The 19,538-nt window shown below is 50.8% G+C and overlaps 1 protein-coding gene across 2 annotated transcripts in view; it reads left to right on the top strand.

Moving 5' to 3' along the window:
* The first annotated feature begins 8,698 nt into the window (after positions 1-8,698).
* SCARA5 (scavenger receptor class A member 5) overlaps positions 8,699-19,538 on the top strand; it is a 114,989-nt gene continuing 104,149 nt past the window's right edge. The window contains exons 1-2 of one of the 2 annotated variants that reach the window (XM_008519290.2): positions 8,699-9,113; positions 13,244-13,361. In XM_008519290.2, coding sequence (XP_008517512.2) covers positions 13,250-13,361 — 112 coding nt within the window. In that variant the 5' untranslated portion in view covers positions 8,699-9,113; positions 13,244-13,249. The remainder of the gene's footprint in view (positions 9,114-13,243; positions 13,362-19,538) is intronic. The other variant, XM_070607365.1, reaches the window with a different exon arrangement.

Below are 19,538 nucleotides of genomic sequence, written 5' to 3'. Positions count from 1 at the left end.
ACTCGACTCTATCTAGACGAGATGGACGCAAACGGTGCGGGGTGGCGGGGGGATTGGAGAAGAATTAGTGATAGAAAACCAGAAAACTACACAAACAGAAAAACAAGATAATTATTAACTCCAGGGAAAATAAAATGTAGAAGGCATTGCATGGCTTGGCTGTGAATAGTATTTATATAGTTGCAACAAAGTAAATGGAAAAACGACCCAACAAGAGTAGGAAATACCTGTACCAGGAGGACAGGGGAAGGCGCCTGTGGGGTGGGAGACAGAGGAAAGAAAGCTCTGTTCTCCACAGTGGGAATGGAGGAGGCATAAAACAAAAAACCAAAAAGTCAAGAAGTACTATAACTATGTTATTTAGAAATGTGGAATAAACATAAAAAGTAACAGTTTAAGGGTTGCAAGTGGTGCCCGTGGGAGTTAGGATAAGGGTCTGAGAGGTTAGGGAGTGGTTGCTTTCATAAAAAGCCCGTAGAACTATTTGATTATTTTGAAAGATTATTAAAAAGCATGCATATCTTTGATAAATGTAAAATCTACATTAAAAAATGAACGCCTCTATTTTGCGCTAGCCATGACATGTATCATGCTTCAGGAAAGAAGAGAAAGAAAGAAAAATATTCTATCACTTTCTATTCTCTCTGATTCCTTTTCTCTTTTCCTCCCACTCCTTCTCTTTTTTCATTCATTTGCCTCGTTTTCCTCCATCATTCTTTCCCAATTTCTCTTCAACTTTTTTTCTTTTTTTCTCCTTTTCTTTCTTTCTGGCATAATATGCAGCCCAAATAACTTTATTATTATTACTTATTACATTTATTGAATATAATGTTTCCTGTTCTTAGTTCTTAATATTAAAAACATGCATGGAATGTTCTCTCTCCCAACCAAAGCAATCTAAGCAAAATCAATCATAGTTATTTTTTATAGAGGTGGAGAAAATTTTTGTTAAAGGCTCTCAACTCAAGAGTGATATCAGAGGTCACTGGTCCAACCAGTGACCTGATGTAGGAGACCGCTCTGTGGTCCTTCTGTCGGGCATGGATGGGTAGTCCATGTCATTAAACAATGTGCGTGTGGGGAATTTTCAGTCATCAGCCGGGACACCCAGATCCAGACAGCTTGGTTGTGAATGAATGAGAGCTTCTGTGTGCGGAGTGGAAGTCTGCCTCTCTCTCTAGTATAATTTAATGACCACCTAACACTGCTCCCCTCGACGGCCCTTAATACATCTGCGACAGAAACCCTGTCTCCCTGAGCAACTTCTGCTCTGGGCTAAACACTGCTCTTTCCTGTTGGTTTCTGGACCATTTACCACCCTAGTCACCCCTGTGGGCACCCTCGAAGCTGTGCCTCAATCTTTCAGTCAGAAGCACCTAGAACTGAATGTACTTCACCAGGCATAAGCTCACTGATGCAGACTGCAGGAGATGTGTCACCTCCATTTTCCTGCTCACCATGTCTCTATTAATGCAGCCTAAGATTTGAAAGAGTTGTTTTTCTCAACTCTTGCTGACTTATATCAACCTCAAAGTTGTCTAAAATCTTAGGTGTTTTTCTTACATGCCCCTCAGGAGCCAGGTATCCCATAACTTGTATGTCAGCAGACGAATTTTTCCAACATTGCTGTCTGTTTTACATTTATCCCACAAAATCTCTTCCAAGCTTTGGCCCAAATTCTCACCCTGTTTTGAGAAGTTTCTTATGATTCAGTTGAATAAACATGTTTGGCTACCAATTACAAATTGCTGACATTAAAATGACTTCATCCTCCAATTCTCAAACACGACTTCCATCATCTCAGCTCCAACACAGATTGCTGCAGAGCCCTCACTCTCTGACCTGTTTCGGGTACCCTGAGCCATGGAGCTTGACCATGGAGGTCTGGGCAGGCCTTAATCTTGAGTCTCTGGCCTGTGCACACGATGGGGGTGTCATCACCTTTATTGCCTGCAACCCTGGACCAGTGTCAGAAAACCCGGGCTGTCTCATGTAATCCATCATCCCCGTACCTTCTGGGAAATGAATGAAAATGAGCTGAGCGCAAGGGGATGGAGCAGATGGTTGGGTGGATTCCATGACGCATGAGGAGCAGGGAAGTCCGTGGGCGGAGCCTAGTGCTCCCACTGCCTTGGACTCAGTGCCAGCTGTCAGCAGCTGGACACCAGAGCAAGAACCACATCGTGATTACTACTCCATCTGTCAGGGGCTGTCAACTCTGAAAAATAGTAACAATGGCTGACATTCGCAAAGCACTTTGTGTTTTCAACGTCCCTCTCCCTTGTAATAACCCTTGCAATGGGAAGGCCAGGAAGCAGTAACCCGGGGGTACAGATGAGGAAACGAAGATTTGAAGAGGATCAGTGACTCGCCCACACCCACGGCGCTTGGAGGGTGCAGCTGGGAGTCAAGGCTGGGCGTCCTGGCTTGGAATCCAGTCTTCCCTCCACAAGGCATCTCCGAAGCCTACTGTCCACTTACTAATTAGTAAATGTTGGTCTGTCACCTGCTTTGGGCCTATCCCTGGGCTAGATGCTGGAGAGGGGAACACAAGAGTATAGCACGTGAATCCTGACCTCAGCGAGCTCAGAGCAACCGAAAGCAGCCTGTTCAGGCCCCCGAGCAGCTGGAGCAGCCCCTGAGCACAGCAGCCACTGGGAGAGGAGTGGTGCGGTCAGAGGAGAAGGCGCCAGGCAAGGACGAGTCTCAGGCTGGTCCTGAGGGCGAGCTGCGTGGGAAAGTCTGGGGGACGGTGGTGGAGGGTGGGCAGCGGACGCAGTCTCAGTAGCTGGGGGGTGGGGGAGGGCAAGAAGGGCCTGGCCTAAGTGCCCAGAAAGAAGAGGGCATTGGGGTCAAGGTGGAAGAGAACAGGATGGAGAGTGAGCCGGCGGCAGTGGACAGCCATTGGCCTTGAGTGTGGAAGTGACGCCATGCTTCAGGCACCAGCTCACTGGCATTCATGGGGCTGTGCTGCAGGATGGGGAGACAATGACAAGTGGGGGGTGGTCTCATCCTCAGGAAGGTGACAGGCAGGATTGTCTTACTCCTCTCAGAATGAACGGCTGCTCTCCACACTCCATTAGCAGGAGACATCTTTTGCTATTTGGCACTCAGAGGAATAGGGCTTATATTTTTCTAAAATTTGTTTTTGTTTAAATTATAAACAAGTCTTTTTACAACCTTAGCTCAGCATTTCCTTCAGTGTGGCCCATGGAACACCAGCCCTGTTCTCTGTGTTTGATCAAGAATGGAGAAGCCTTAATACTATGTCCCCCTCTTGGAGAGGCACCGTGCTCAATAGCGTCTTAAAGGCTCTGATAAGTCCTGCAATAAAGGGACACTTTTGTTTTGACCCGAGAATCCTTTTTCAAGGGACTCCTGGGAACATCTCATGAAACTAGTGGGCTCACAGTCACTGCCTTGTCGCGTCCGATCCTGGCAACTGCCCTGTGATATGGGGTGACTGAGAATACTGAGGCCAAGGAGTTAGTGATTTGCCCAAGGACATGCTACTAGGAATGGTCAGATTAAAGTCCAGGACTTGACACGGTACATCCAGGGCTTTCTCCCTGACTCAGCCCCACAACATCAGAATCATCTTTTTGAGAGGTTATTGTATTTTTCTGAACTCATGAGGTATACATGATTATTTCAGGGGGAGGATAACAGAAAGCTATAAAGGAGAAACTGAAAAATCGCCAGGAAGGACTTAAAGCTGCTCAGGCATAGACTCCCAGAGGCCTGGGCTGCCTGCGTATCGGGAAGCCCCTGTCGGCAGGCCCGTGCTCCCTCCCTCACGCTTCGCTCCGGGCGGGGCAGGGGGCTGGCGGTGGCTGGGGGGTGATGGATTTCAGTTAAACGCAGGTGGCTGCTGTGAGATAAACAGTAAGACGACAAACAGAAAGCATTCATCTTATTGACCAAACAAAATTTTATAAAACCACAAAAGCTAAATTCCTCTGTCATTTCGTGCGTACGATAATTACTTCTTATCGAAACTATCTCCTGAACGTGACTTGCACGGATGAAATTCACTGCATAATTAAACAATAGTTACTTTTTTAAAACGGTAAATCTAAATTCTGGGTTTTGACAGATTACATACTTTTTACCGGGGCCTTCCTACAAAGCTGGAGAACGACGGGAAAAGATAATTGCCATTCCGTGAACAGGCATAAAAATTGCCTTTGAAATATTTGTATTTCACATGAAACAGGTTAAAAACTAACAAAAAGGAAAATATTAAAGATAAAAATTATAAAGAACATATTTTTTGTAGAGCAGGCCACAAAGGAAGAAACGGCAAGGTGCCCAGTTATCAAATTCACGGAGACGGGCAGTGGGACGGGTCAGGGCCGGCGAGGCAGGAAGGGCAGCTGTGTCTGAGGGGCCCGGAGTCTCGGTTTCCTAGGATGAGAAGGGCTCTGGAGACAGCTGGTGGTGACGGCTGCACAACAAGGTGAATATACTCACCGCTACTCACGACTTAAAAATACGTAAGATGGTGTACTTTACGTTATGTGTATTTCAGCACAATTAAAAATTTTAATTTAATTTTTTCAAAAATTAAAAAGGAATCACAAGTTCATACATACGCTGTTCATATACGGCAAATAGCATATAGTGAAGCCACATGTAACAAAAACTCTTAAGCATAGCGTATGGGATCCTGGGAGAGGCCGGAGCTACACGGCAAGCGCAGCAACCTGGGCTTCCTGCTGGGGGAGAATGAACGCAGCCCTCCCGCCTCCCTCGTTGCTCATCTCTGAGGTGCTGTGTTCTCTGTGCTCCAGCCACACAGCCCCCTCTCCGTGCCTCCAGCACGTCCACTTTGTTTCCATACTGGGGTCTTCGGACATGCTTGTTCCGTGTGCCTGGACCACACTTTCCCCAGATCTTCACATGACAAATATTTAAGGAGCACTTGCTGTGTGCCAGGCACTGTTCTAGGCGTTTGGGAGGCGTGAGGGAGCTGCCTTCATGGAGCTGATGTTCAGCAGACGTAAACAATACATTAGTGATCACTGGCAAGCACAGTGAATTAGGCAGTAAGTTAAAGTCACTCGGGACAACGAAAAAAAGAGAGAAAAAAAGTGGGGCAGGGGAAGGAGGCTCCGGAGTGCTGGGGGTGGACAGCAGTTTTAAACAGCATCATTAGGGTCAGCTCCCCCGAGAAGGTGACATTTGAGAATAGATTGGAAGGAGGCAAAAGGAGCTGGCCTCGCAAACTTCTGGGGGAACCATCGCAGGCAGATGAAACAGTCAAAGCAAATCCCAGGCAGGGCCCTGCTGGTGTAAACGGGGATGCTCAGACAGCTGGAATCACAGGCTGGGAGCTCGCGTTAAAAAAACAATCAGACTAAGTAAGCACAGTTTAAGGAGCTCGACTTCACGAGTCAGTAGGGAAACGCAAATTGAAACCACAGGATGGGGACTCTAGATACCCACCAGAATGGATAGAAGGGAAAAGACAGACATTACCAATGCAGGTGAGCACACGGAGCGACCGGAACTCTCCCGCCCTGCGGCCAGAGGGTGAACGGTGTGGCCACCTTGGAAAATTCTTGGGCAGTATCTGTTGAAGTGGAACACCATGCCCCCTGTGACCCAGCGACTCCCTTCCAGGGTATAAACCCAAGAGAAGTGCACCCCCATGGTCACCAGGAGACATGTGGGAGAATGTTCACAGCCACACTTTTTATAATAATGAAAAACTGGAAACTACCCAAATGGCCGTCAACAGTAGGAAGGACAAATTGGTTGTGGAATATTCACACGATGGGACACTTACAGCAACGAGGATGAATGACCTACTGCTAAACACAACAGGAATCTCAGAAACGTGATGCTGAAGCCAGACACACGTTTGTGTGGAGCTCGAGAACGCCGAGGTCATCTGTGGGGATGGACCGTGGCAGGGTGCTTGGCTGGGGTGGGGCATTAGTGAGTGGAAGGGGCACAAGGGGGCTTCAGAGGTTCTGGAATGTTCTGCTCTTGACCCAGGTGCCAGTTTCGCAAGTCTATTGAGTTTGTGAAGAATGCACAAGTTGGACAATTATGATTCGTCCATTTTTCCTTGGCTATGTTAGACTTTTTAGGGTTTTTTAGGTTCTTGTTGGAGGAAAGGAAAACAAAGTCAGGCCTGAGGACAAAGGTTGGAGATTCATCCAACAGAGCAGCACCTGAGGCCATGAAGAGCCCCTCGCGGGGTGCTGGGCTGTGATTCTCCACTCTCACGCTTTCTCTCCCCCTGGACCGAGATCCTGAAGGATAGAGGCTGGGTCTAATTCACGTTTGCAAAAACATTTGGAATATGTTGCATGAAGGTACATAACAGGTGTTTGTTGAATGAATAACTCTGAATGTGTGGAAGGAATCCCCACAGATGTAGACGCTCCAGAAGTAGAGGACAGTTGTGGATGTTGTGTCCAAGAGCCCAGCATCATGACCTTGTGTTTCAGCATTGCTCCGTTTCTCTGTATGGAAATGGAAGAGGATCACTCCCTCCCCACCTCTGCCCTAGAGAGCTGATGGGACAAACGAAATCATCCAAAGAAAGCAGGCAGCGCTGGACTGCACCGCTTGTATCCTGATGCGCCTCACTGCCTTCCGCATCCATGGGTGCAGCTACTGCCGAAGTCTCCTCGACTCTCCTTCAGTGCCGTCACATTTTCATAATCCTGTCCAGGGGGAAAACCGCCTGTTATAAATGCCTTCTGTGATTGAATGGAAGCAAACATTTACGGGACCATTCTGATTTTAGGTGACAAGAAGGTATCATCTGAAAACCTGGCCTCCAGGTCATTCCTATACTTCCCTATCAAACGTCCCCTTGCCTGTTTGGGCAGCTCTATCCATAATAGATGAAGATTGGAAACAACCTAAGTGCCCATCAACAGGGGAATTGATAAACACATCGTGGTCCATGCATTTAACAGAATATGGCTCAGCAAAAAGAAAAAACAAAGAATGAACTACTGCTATGTGCAACATTATGGACAAATCTCCTCATTATAAGAAGCAAAATAAACCAGAAACAAAAGAGAAAAAAAAACTATCCCCTTGCCTGAAGCTACTGGGTTTACAGTGATAAGCTTCATTCCTGTTGCAGTTTCACGGTTTAAGGGCTCCACGCCTACTTGTGGGGCTCACGTGCAGAAAACTAGTCCCCTCCGTGTCTGTGCCGTCAATATCAATGGGAAGGAGCGCCTCAGCCAAGAGCCTGGGCTGCGTTTGGGTCCCCTCCCTCCCCCGTCTCCTACGGGTAGGGCACAGCAGAGTTGGAGTGTTGGAAATGCTCTTGTTGGGGAAAGGAGGATCTCACCAGGGTCTCACTAACCCACTGCCTTTCTTGCCAATATACACATCTCTGCAATGAAGGTCCCCGGACATAGCATCTTGAGCACATTTCTGGCTATTTTTAAAAGTACATTCCTAGGGAGGTTAGTGAATTGATGGGAGACTAAGAAACAATTTTCCATGAGAGGCGGGCCAGGGGCGTGCGTAGGGGCACAGACTCTGGAGGCAAACTGCCCGGGGTGGAAGCTAGCTCTGCCTCTCGCAGGCTGCCTGACCTTGGACAAGTTGTGAAGCTCCTCTGTCTCTATAAAGTGGCATTAATCACAGTACCTTCCTTGCAGGGTTGTTGTCAACATTAAATGAGTTAATATGTGAAAAGCCCTTGGAACCGCCGAGCACATGGTATCTACATAAAGTATTTTCTCCTCCACCTCATGCCTTCACCCCCCAATTAGTATTATTATATAATTACTGCTTATTCCCTCTGTAAAATGGAGTGCTGGAGCTGCCTCCCAGGAGTGGCCAGGAGGTGCAGTCACTGAAAATGATTAAGACGGTCCGACTCAGCTGTGGGTTGGCAGCTGCACTGTGGAGAGAGCTGAGCCTTGGCAAACTGTCCTCATGCACGACGTCTGACCCTCAAGTATTGAGGCTGAGTTTTTAATCAACAAACGGGAGCGTATTCATGAATGTCACTTTCAGAGCTCTGTCCTTAGGGTGCCGTGCATGTAAACCGACAGCACCATCAGGCTCAAACCATTTTTGGAATTTCCCTGATGCCTTCCTGCATCACCTCCGATCTGAATGTAATTGCTCCCTTAACATTTTGGTTATACCTCCTTTCTAAAATGTAATTGGTCCTGCTGAGGGTCCAGTTATTTGTGCCTGAGCCCACCTTTCCTCCTGGATGGCAACCCCCTTGAGGACAGCGGGCTCGCCTTACTCACTCCTGTAGCCCCGGCCCTTTCAGTGCTCTGTAAATGCTGGCTTTGCTGCTGAGTCGTGTTGAGCTCGACCTGGGAACTTCCTTCTGCATTCACACAGCACCCTCCTGAATATCCCCGGTATGGCCGATCTGTGTCCTTTGCGAGATGGATGTGACTTCAGGAAAACACGTAAAGTAATTCTAAGCCAAGTTTGGTGAATGAATTGAGCAATGCCAGTTCTGTCCTATAAATAAGTTTATGAGACTGGTTTTCTTGCATGGCTCGAAAGCCAGGTCTAGCTGCCATTCCCCTAGAAGCTTTTTTGAGCAGGGCCTTTAGAATAGGCGTGTGGAGTCCCGAGACCGAGGTTGACATCGCCGCTCTGGACTGAGCTGGCGTTCCTGTGTGGGGCTGTAATGCTCAGATTGGCCACCAGAGGGGGCACGTGTTCCAGGTCCCAGGGGAGCCGCTGCAGTTGCTCCAGGAACTTTATAAAGCCTGGCGGCCAGAGCAGCTGCAGTTCACATCTCAGTCTGCACCTAGCAGAGCTGCTGGTGCCTCCACAGAACATCTCCCGAGCACTGCCTGTGGCTGACCGCTGACCGAGGCGAGGACCGGGACAGGCACTGCCAGGCCACAGGCCCCCACTCGGGCACAAGGTCGAGTCTTGCCTCCTGACCTGATCCTCCTGGAGAAGTGACCCCTGAGACAAGTCACTGGCACCCTTGCAGCCTCTTTCTATGACTCCGTCTGGATTTGGCTGGCTGTGGGGACAGGCTCCGAGGGGCTGCCTGGGTCTCAGTGTGGTGGCAGCAGCCAGCTCTCCGGCCACCATGGCGAAAGCCGGAAACTGAGGGGACAGGCTCTGCAGCCTCAGTGGAGGTACAGGTGAGTCTTGCCACAAACTTTGTCCTAGCACCTGGGCATGGTGTCCCAAAGGCAGCGGAGGACAGGGGGATGTGGCGGATGGAGCAGGGCACTGCGCCAGGGCATCCTCAGGTGGCAGAGCAAGTGGGAAGGTCCCAGGTGTCGGCTGCCTGGGCTGGTGAGTGTGAGCCTGCACGTGGGGTGCCAGAGGAAGCCATTGCCTTAGTGGCAACTCTGCCTGCCCCTTGACATGGCTTGAGAGCCTATTCAGGGAGCAGATGGTACAGGTGACAGTTCCTTTACATGTGCAGGGTGCGTGCACACGCATGCTCAGTGGTGCAACACAAGAAGGGAGAGCTTTTCTATAAAACAGCTGCACCTCTCCAGCTTTGGGTTGTGATTTATGTTAACTAAGTCCAGTCAGAGGAGGAAAGGACTGGAAACCTCCCGAATGATTCTCTCCCTAGAGATGGCCGCCTGCACGGTGATTTTCACCTGGTGCTGATGACTTTAAAACTAGGTGATCTGAAGAAAAGCTGCGGGCCCTGCAGAGTTAGATGCTGGAACCCAGAGCCACCATCTTTGCAGCAACTGGTGAGGCTTGTGCCACCCCCAGCAGGAAGAGTTGGCGAAGTCCTTCTGCTGCCCGGAGAGGGACTTTGTGCATCAGAGTGCAGATTTCAGCTCCGGTCCGCATTCACCATGTCTTTTGCAAAGGGAACCCCAAATAGCATTGTTTATGGGACTGGCCAGGCAAGAGGGAGGCCTTAGGGACCTGGAGACCCCCCTACCTGGCTGTTTGGCAGGATCAGAAGATGCTAGGGCTGGGGGATGGTTCTCCCCAGACTCCACCACCCACTCCCTGCATGCCCTTGTGGGTAAAGCCCTTCCATGTGCACCATCCCACTTGAGGCTCGCGGTAACCGAGCAGCGGCCACTGTGCTGCTCCCCATCAGAGAGATGACGGCCTGAGGCTGAACAAGCTCAGCTGATTGGGCCAAGTCTCTGAGTAACACGAAGTGGAGCCAGGACAGGATGCCGTGTCCTCTGAGCTCCTCACACCCCACAGGCCTGCACAGAGCACCTGGGGTGGGGCTGTGCATGGCTGATCACTTCAGCTCTAAAATGCATCAAGACACCCCTAAGAGGCTGGTAAAGTGTCCTTTCACTGTGGCCAGAAGGGCCCACTTTTTGGCTTGAAACAATAAAGTCCTGGTTCCTTGGGCTTCATCCACGGGTCACTTTGGCGTCCATACCCTGTCCATGTTCCCGTGGCCCTGGTCCCCTCCCTTCAAGCTCTTAGAGCCTCTCCTTGACCCCAGGGACCTCACCTGGGCCTCTTCATTGCCTAGTCTCAGCCTCTAAAGGTGGCCATCAAAAGGGACTGACACACGCTTCCTGGCCAGAACAACTCTGACGCTGAGCCGGTACCTGGGCAGGAAGCCTTTTCCAGGCCTCACCCCTTTCTGACATCCATTGGTTCTAGCCTCTCTGGGCCATGGTTGGCTTATCTTTATCTGACACCGCCTGCTCCCTCACAGAGCTCCTGGGAGGGCAGAGAGATGCTGATGCAAACGGTCTGTACCACATGGGCACACCAAAGAGTCTGCTGTATTGTCACCACACTGGGCAGTTAGTTGTGCCCTGTCTGAGAGCACAAACTTGACCCCAAAGGCTATGAGACCAATGATGCGAGGGTCCAAATTCCTGTCCCCATTCCCCCAGAAAGAAAAACAGCCCCAAATAAAACGTGGGGCAGACAGAACATTCTTAGGTTTGATTCCCGAGTAACAAACAGTGAGTTGGCTGAGCATTTCCAATCCCATCTCACTCACATCTGGCCTCCTCCAGCACCTCTTCCCAACACGCTCCCAAGGCTCCTGCACGACCAGCTGAGGGGCGGGGAGGGGGCAGAGGAGGGACGCCCTACAGACCCCTTCTAGATAATGGGCAGTGCAGTCCAGCTCTGGTCCAGGAGCCGATCAGCAGAGGGGGAAGGGGGAAGGAAGGGGCTAACCTGGCCCAGGCCTGTCTCCACACTCCACTCCCTGCCTGGTAGCCCCTGCTGGGCTTTGCATGACCTCTGCGTAGCAGCGCCTGTTGTCTTTGGCAGAGAAAGGGTTATCACAGGCAGAAGAGACACTGGCTCCTGCTTTGCAGCTCCCCAGGATGGAGGCCAGAGGGAGGGGTGGTGCATACAGAGCTCGTGAAACCAGGGAGGGTCCCCAGCAGCTTAGCAGCAGCACATCTGCTTGGGGCCCCACCTAGAGGCCCTTAGTGGGTGGAGGACTTGGATGGAGGGTGGGTATTGGGAAACTGGTAAAGTGGACACGACTGCAGCACAGAGAAGCTAAGGTGGGGAGTGTCTAGGGGTTCTAAGAACCCCTGGGTCCAGGGGTAAAGATCCTGGCAGAGCTGTGGGCTCCCCCTGCCCCCCTCCCACAGGCTGGAAGAAAGGCCTGCAGAGATGGGGGCACCCTGAATGTGCATGCATGCATGTATGTGTGTGTGTGTGTGTGTGTGTGTGTGCGCATACGTGCACACATGTGCAGGAGATGTAGCCTCTCCCTACCCAAAGAGACAAGAGCAGAAGCCCCTCTCCGTCCCTCCTGGACCATCAGAAGGACAGTTGTATGGCAACTGGTCAGTTCTGGCCTCTTCTCAGCCCTGAAGTCAGAGGTCTCTGGAGACAAAGGTCAAGTCATGAAAATAGAGATTTGTGTGTGCTCTGCTGGCGAGCGGTTGGGCCAGCCCCGTTCGTTAGCCCTCTGCTGGAACAGTGCTGACGCCTCCCTCCCACCCTGCCTCTGAAGAGGAGCGGATTAGCAGTTCCCTGCTGTCCACGGGCATAGTCCCCCTACCACCACCTGCCAGGCCCCTGTCATCTCCTCCCAGGTGGTGGACCCCTGCTCAGGGCTCTGGGCCGGGACATATCTATCCTCCCAGGAGCTTTTATCTTCCAAAGACTTCACTTTCTCAAAGTGGATTTTTGGGTTCATTATCCAGATGGTCAAAGAGCATCAGGACCAAAGGTCAAGCTAAACCAATGGCTGGAACCAAGCTGAAAGTGGAGGGCAATTTGTAACTTCACTGAGCATATACATGAGAAAATGAATATCAAGTATTTTATGCAAATAAATACTTTGTAATTTGGCCTGAAAATGGATTTTTCTTATTACACGAAGAATGCAAATGAATTGTAGAAAACCAAGAAAATCCAGCAAATAAAAAGAAGCACAAAATCCCCACAAAACCCACCAGAGTCCTCACATACCTGTCTCACCCGCAGTAACCTGGGGCATCTCTGAATACAGTCTTTCCCATCACATGCACAGAACATGTGTATATGTTACCAAATGGGATCATGTTGTTAACACTAGTGTAGACAGCCTGGTTCGTTTCAGATAGCATGGCATTTTCCCAAATCAATGGGTGCATTCCTGTAACACCATGGGGAAGACCCAAAGCCCCAGTGAGCCAGCCTCAGGAGGCTGTCCAGACAGCAGGGCCCTCCTCTGGTCTACGGCTGCCCCGGTCTTAGTGTCCACCCCAGAGGCCACCTGCTCCTCAGGCTCCTGTGGGAGATGAATCCCTGTTACAGCCCCACTGAACCCAGCTCCTTCTGACCGTGCCAGCCGGGAGCAGTTCTGATCTTGGCAGCAGTTCTGATCTTAGCTCCATATCCTGCTTTATATCTAGTTTCCCTCATTTCCAATACAGAACAGAAGCCCACGTCTCTCTGACGTGCCCAGGGCTCCAGAAGCTTGGAAATGGCTCTGTTTGGACCAAGAGGGTTGGCTTCTCCAGGCCCCACCCGGCACGGCCCTCGGTGCCCTGCTAGCTAAGGGCTGCAGCCCCACTGAGAGCTGTTGAAAGGAAAGGGACGCATCCCACAATCCGAAAGACCCAAAGGGCCTTGGCCTTCCCAAGCACTGAGGAAGTTGGGGAGCGGGAATCCAGGTCCTAAGGACCTGGTGGATGACACTCATTGATGAGAAGGTCCCAGAGTTCAGGCTTAGGGTCAAGGCGGGTGGGCGCCTTGTTCCATCCATTTGTTTTCTGTTTTCATGTATAGTTTATTCTCTTTCTCTCTCTTCCGCCTCCTTCCTCTCTCTCCTCCCCTCTTGCTGTCTCTTCTGCTGCTGCTGCAGGACAGGATGGAGAACAAAGCCATGTACCTGCACACTGTGAGTGACCGCGACACCAGCTCCATCTTTGAGGAGCCCTTTGACGGCAGGAGCCTGTCCAAGCTGAACCTGTGTGAGGATGGTGAGTGCCTCTGGCTCAGTCTCGGGGTGCAAGACCAGCTCTGCCCCACCACCCAACCTTGGCATTGCTGCAGGGTGCTGGTGACCTTGTCTAATATGACATGTGTTGAACCGCATGCTCTGAAGAGTTTTCCATGTGTTTTCTCATTCACGTATCTCAACAAACCTGTGTAATCAGCAGGATGAGTACCCATTTTATGAACGAGCTAGTGGAGGCAGAGAAAAGCATCCAGGATCATACGGCTTGTCAGTCGCAGAGAGGTTCCAGCACCGACTCTCCTGATTCTAGGGCAGTCCTTTTGCCTCTCTGCCATCCTCTCCTCTGAGTGAGCCTGTGGTCAGGCAAAGGCCTCTGAACCAGTTAGCCCAGACCCTCTCAGGTGAGGAGCCTCCAGTCCATTCCTCGAAGCGTTAGTGAGGAGAGAACACACCTCTCCAAGGTGCTCGTCTCTCCCTTGGGTCTGAGGCCCCAGGTCATGCTGAAGGAAGGGGTTCCCCATCCTAGAGACCCAGATGGCATACGCTCTTGGGGGCTGGTTATTTGCTAAAACTCTGGAGATTCAACTGATGCAGCTTCCTCCAAAGGAGCCCGGAGCACCTTGCCAATGGCCTGATTCTTGTGTATCCAGCACAGAGCTCGACACTTAGTAGGTGCTTAAAAAATGCTTGCTGCATGAATGAATACACTCCTCTTTGCAATGAGTGTAGGAGAGAGAGCATCCCCCCACTTCAAAGATGAATAGAATGGAGCTTACAAAAGAGTCTTGTAAAGACTTACGGTCAAAGTTATGTAAAGACTTATAGATGGAGACAGGTTGTACTAGTCAGGGTTCCCCAAAGAAACAGAACCAGTAGGATGTACACATACATAAAATAGATTTATTAGGAGGAATTGACTCATATGATATGGAGGCTGAGAAGTCCCATGAGCTGCCATCTGCAGGCTGGCGACCCAGGAAAGCCAGTGATGTAATTCAGTTTGAGTCAGAAGGCCTGAGAACCAGGGGACCCGATGGTTTAAATCTTAGTTTGAGAGCTGGAGGAGATGAGATGAGAGATCCCAACTCAAGCAGACAAGCAGGAGGCGGAAAGTGAGTTCCTCTGCCTTTTGTGCTATTTGGGCCCTCAACCAATTGAATGAGGCCCACACACACTGGGGAGGGCAATCTGTTTTACTGGATCCACCAATTCAAATGCTAATCTAACTGGAAACACCCTCTCACACACACCCAGAAATGATGTTTAATCTGGGTGCCCTGTGGCCTGTCAAGTTGACACATAACATCAACCATCACACATGCCTTTATTGGAGCTTTTTCTCATGCACCATATTTTGTTGTGCTCCACTCTGCTAGCTGCCTTGATCTTGAAATTACTCCTTCTCATGCTCCAACCATGTATTTCCCTCCTACAAGGTGTGAAGTGTAGGAAGGGAAGCTGGGTGGCTCAGAAAGGCAAGAATTGGGGACAGTCTCAGCAGGAGAGGAGACAAGGAGATTTGGGCTTCGGACCAATGTGTCTCTTCACCCTGCCCACCATTACAGCTCTTCCTCTGGATTCCAATGAACAAACATATTTTGAGGACCTACAATGTGTCAAACTGTGGGTTAGGTGCCAGGGATGCTCTAAAGAGAAATTAAACCATCCTTGCCCTCAAAGGGCTTATGATCCCAGTAGAAGGGACTGGCCTGGGGATAATTACCTGTAATACAAAGTAGGCAAAAATTTCTGTGATTACTGAAGTTAAGCAGGGAGGAGGCTTTCTGGAAAAGGCCTTAAAGACTGAATAAGATTTTGTAAGAGAAGAGGTAGGAGGGGAAAGTTATTACCTGCTGAGTTACACCAAGCGGGCAGGTTAATGCCGCCTAAGAAGAGAGGAAAGTCCCTGAAGAGCATGGTCGCTGGCCAGTGCTCAGCACTTGCCAGTCAGAACATCAGCAAAGGCCAAGCTGACTTTCACATCCTTGATCCAGTCCTCTCCCACCAGCCCACTTCCCATCAGTAAAGAGGCCCAGTGTGGCAAGAAAGAACTGGGATACAGCACATTGGGGGGTGATTGGAAGACCACTTGGTATCTTGGGTGCCAGTGGGGGAAGGGTAGGGCAGGGGGGTTCCAGAGGTCAGCAGAGGCCTGGAGTGGGAGGTGTCACTGGGCAAACCTACCCTCTTCCCTTTACCTCATCTTATTCTCCCTTTTTCTGAACCCCAGATAAACAAAGATAATTCAGACCAGAAGGACGGAAAAATAACAGTAACCCAGCCACTGTGCTTTCTAGGCCCCTCAGCAATGGGGCGATCTGGTTCAGAGGGCAGTTTTAAAGCCATGTTGGCAAGTGTCCTTGGGGGTCACCTGAGGCCCGGGCACTCTGTAAGGTGCAGACTGTAGAAGCTGGAAGATGTGGGGTCAAGGCTGATTTACCCCTCCTGGGGTGTGTGACCTGACTGTGGCACATGCCCTCTCTGGGCCTCAGTGTCTCCATCTGCCAATTCAAACGGGTGTCTGTAAGTGTGTCCAGTATTTGCACCAAAAGCGTCTTTGCCACAGACATCTTTGCTGCAAACATTTTTGCCACGTAACTAATTGGCCATAAGGCAATTTTGTTGTACAAGATAAAATAACAAAAAATGAAATAAAAGAGGGACATTTAAAAGGACATAATGAAACCTGTAGTACCTATCTGGACTGCTAAATGTTCCATTACGTGCCCAGTCTTTCGATTTCACCAAATCATCTAAGGCAGTTTCCACGCCAAATACCAAATTTCTGTCTATGTTGTGTTCTCTCCATCAAATAGCAACAAATGTTCCCCATCTTCAAGAAACTTACACTCATCAGGAATCACATAACCTTTTCTTTTCAGGGGGGGATAGGAGGAGCTTGATTCTTTTTTTGCCTCTGACTTCTAATACCGCGTGATAAATTTGGCAAAGACGGCATTAGAGAACAAGACCATTGTATCTACATTAGCTAGAGAATGAGTAACTCACGCTCTGGAAGGCTGTTGTGAGTGACAGCCGCTTCATTTGTGTTTGCCACCACTTGGCAAACTTTTGGTTTCGATGGATGGGAGGAATACTCGCCAGAGGATGTGCAAACTGATACGTTCTCATTTTCTAGTGTAGTGTGCAATCTGGCATCAGTCTTATTTCACACTTCCAGTAAGTTTTATCCCCATAAACTGTCCAACCAAACTGTCAACCAGTTACGTTATCTTTTATGGCAAAATTGCCTTATGGCCAATTAGTTATGTTATGAAACTGCCTGCAGCAAAGTGCTTATGGCAAAAGTACCCAGAGCCGTCTCTGAGGTCCTGTCCGGTTACAGATTTCTGTGTGTAGAAACAGACCTGGTCATTGCTTTCAGGGTGTGGTCCTTTTAAAACCTAAGGTAGAACAGGACACCACCCTGAGCCCAGCCCACACAGGCTCCCACCCAGATGGGAGTCAAACCCAGGCCCCGGCCTGGCCTGGGAGGCCACTGGCTTTCAAGTTGAACCTGCTGGCGGCTCACTGGGGCCTCAGCTCCCCAGAAAGTGGTTCCCGAGGTAGGCTGCCCCAGACCCACTGGGCTCACTCCCTCACCTCCTTCTGGTCTCTGCTCAAATGTCACGCCCTCCCCTGCCCCCACTCCTTGCTTCTCTTTTTCCTTTTTCCCAGAGTCCTATGTCCTTTTGAGACAGATGCACTTTTCTTATTTATTATGTTCATCATTTACTGTCTGTTCCTCACAGAAGGACACAGGCTGGACAAGGGCAGGCATTTGTTCTGTTCGCTGACAGCTCCCAGCCTGGCACACAGTAGGTGCTTGCTGAGAATTTGTTGAAGGAACAAATGAATGAACACAAGGTCCTTGAAATCTAAAGATGACAGAACGAATACATTCTAAACCTAACTTCCAAATTATCTATGTCTCCCCCACTCTTTCTTTGTTTCTGGAGCCAGGCGCGGGGTGGGCGCTGAGATGAGAACAGCTCCCCAAAAGCTCACAGTTTCCGGTTTGATTTATTTCCCCTTCCCATTCATTTCTAAGAGGAGAATGGGGAGCTCTGATTTGGGGAAATTCAAGCCAGATTTGATCTGTTTCCCCAGGATTCTGCTTCATCTTTGATCCTCGTCTCTGGAGAGTGTGAGAGGAGGGAGAGGAAGAGTGGGGCTGGTCCGGAGGGAGGAGGGTTGATGGGAAAGAAGAGGGTGGACGGAGATGGGGAAAGGGAGGGATACCAGAGCCACCCCCTGGGCCTTGACTGAATTAAAACAGAATCGCCTGGTAGGCCTTGGAGGGCTCCAAGTCCCTTCCGGGATTTTCCCCTGAAGGCAGGGAGATGGGGAGAGGAGGCTGTGCCTCCTCTTGGCCTGGAGGATGCTGGGATCTGGGGAGGCAAAGCTGCAGAAACACAGCCCAGATATTTAGCTATGACTCAGAGCTTAAGGACATTAGGGTGGAACATGCTATTTTAGAGGTCACATGTTGATAACTCCCTGTCCCCTCTCCTCTTCCGTTGTCCCCTGCTCCGTACGCTCTAGTCTTCTCTTCTCCTCCCACGCTGCCTTTATCACCCGGTAGGTGGAAAGAAGGGAAGGTTAGGGACTGCTGTGTGCCTTGGTTCCTTCTCCCCTGCAGGAGAGGCCAACCCTGCAGGACGCTTCCCCACATCCCTCAGGGCTCCCTCCCACACCTGCTCTCTGACGTTCTTTGGCACCTCTCACTCCTCTGCACCCCTTGGTGGGGCCACCTCTCTGGACCCCATCTCCTCCCTTGTGTCTGAGCCATCAGCATCCTCGCTGGAGCCCCATTGTTGATGGGAAGGCCCCACAAGCAGGGACGTCCTCACCTCCGTGTCTCCAGTGGGAAACAGCATTGGTTCCACCTGTGCCACCGGAATTGCGTGGAGGGGCTGATTGCAGAATGTGACCTCCGAGGTCCTTGAGCCAAGCCTCCTCTGACCTCGATGCCCAGTTACACTTCCTTTAGAACAGAAACCCAAAGGGGCCGGCTGGGTCTGCTTGCCCCTCTCCCTTTGCCCTCTCCCCTCTGCTCCTTCCTCTCCCTCCCTCCCACTTTCTCAGCTCCTGCCTTTCTCCTCTCGCCTGTACAGCTGTAGGCCTTTCCAGTCTGGCGCCAGGAGGCGGAGGAGGCGGAGGGCTGGGCGTGGGTGGTGTTTGGCTGGGCCTAGCTCCTCCACGGCCCTTTCCGAGGGCCAGAGAGAGGTGTTAGTGTCAGAAAAATATTGCAGTCATGCTCACCCTGCGGCCTCAGGCCCTCCACCACGCTCGTGGCGTCATCCATGGGCTGCAATGGGAGGTTCGCAGGGGTAATGAGTTACACATGCTCCTGGCCGCGCCCGCCGCCCGCAGCCAGGCTGCTTGCTGAGTTTAGGGACCGAGCCCCCCGTTCTGACGTTCCTTTCCCATAAAATTAAATTCTTCTCCTAAGGGAACCCCCACGTCCCCCTTCTCATCAATCAAATCTCTCTGGTTCATCTGGTGTAGCTGAGGGCTGCTGGGCAGCCGCCCAAGGGTAGGAATGGATTTCCTGGGAGGGTCCCCTAGGGCCTCACAGAGGTCACACCCTTTACAGGTTGGAGCATTGGGCACTGGAGCAGGAGAGAGCAGAGATATTAACCCCTGCAGCACCACGGTGCTCCCAGGATTCTCTCCCTGGCAGACAAGAGCCGAAAGCAAAGCACAGCTAGATAAACGTGTGGTCACTGTGGGCTGGTGGCCAGGCTGGATCCTGGGTCTCCCTTACCCAGTGGACTGTCCTTGCACCAGATGGGGAGCAGCCTGGGGAGGTCACAGCCTGGACGCTGAGGTTTGGCAGGTCTGGGCTCGGTGCAGGGCGTCTTCTGTTTGCCCTCCATTCCTACTTGCCACCATTCACCCGCTCTCTGCCTCTCTGGGTTTGGCCACTGGGGAGCCACCGAGCAGGAGGTGGGCAGATGGAAGACAGGGAGGTTGCAATATTTATTCCCCCATCTCCTGCCCCATGGGGGTCACCTCAGATTGCTGTGTCCTTCCACCCAAGGTCACAGCTCCTCGTAATCTACCCTCTCCACATGGAGAGAGGTTTTTTTGCCTCCAGGTTCCAGTAAATGCTCCCCTCCTTGACCCTGGGGGCCTGGGGTGGTTACAGCGGGAGGACCCCACTCTAGCCCTTATGAGCATCTTACACCCTGGC

The sequence above is a fragment of the Equus przewalskii genome, chromosome 2, assembly GCF_037783145.1.
Source record: "Equus przewalskii isolate Varuska chromosome 2, EquPr2, whole genome shotgun sequence".
Taxonomy (NCBI): domain Eukaryota; kingdom Metazoa; phylum Chordata; class Mammalia; order Perissodactyla; family Equidae; genus Equus; species Equus przewalskii.
The sequence above is the reverse complement of the archived record's forward strand: the minus strand, read 5'-3'. Positions and strand labels throughout refer to the sequence as shown.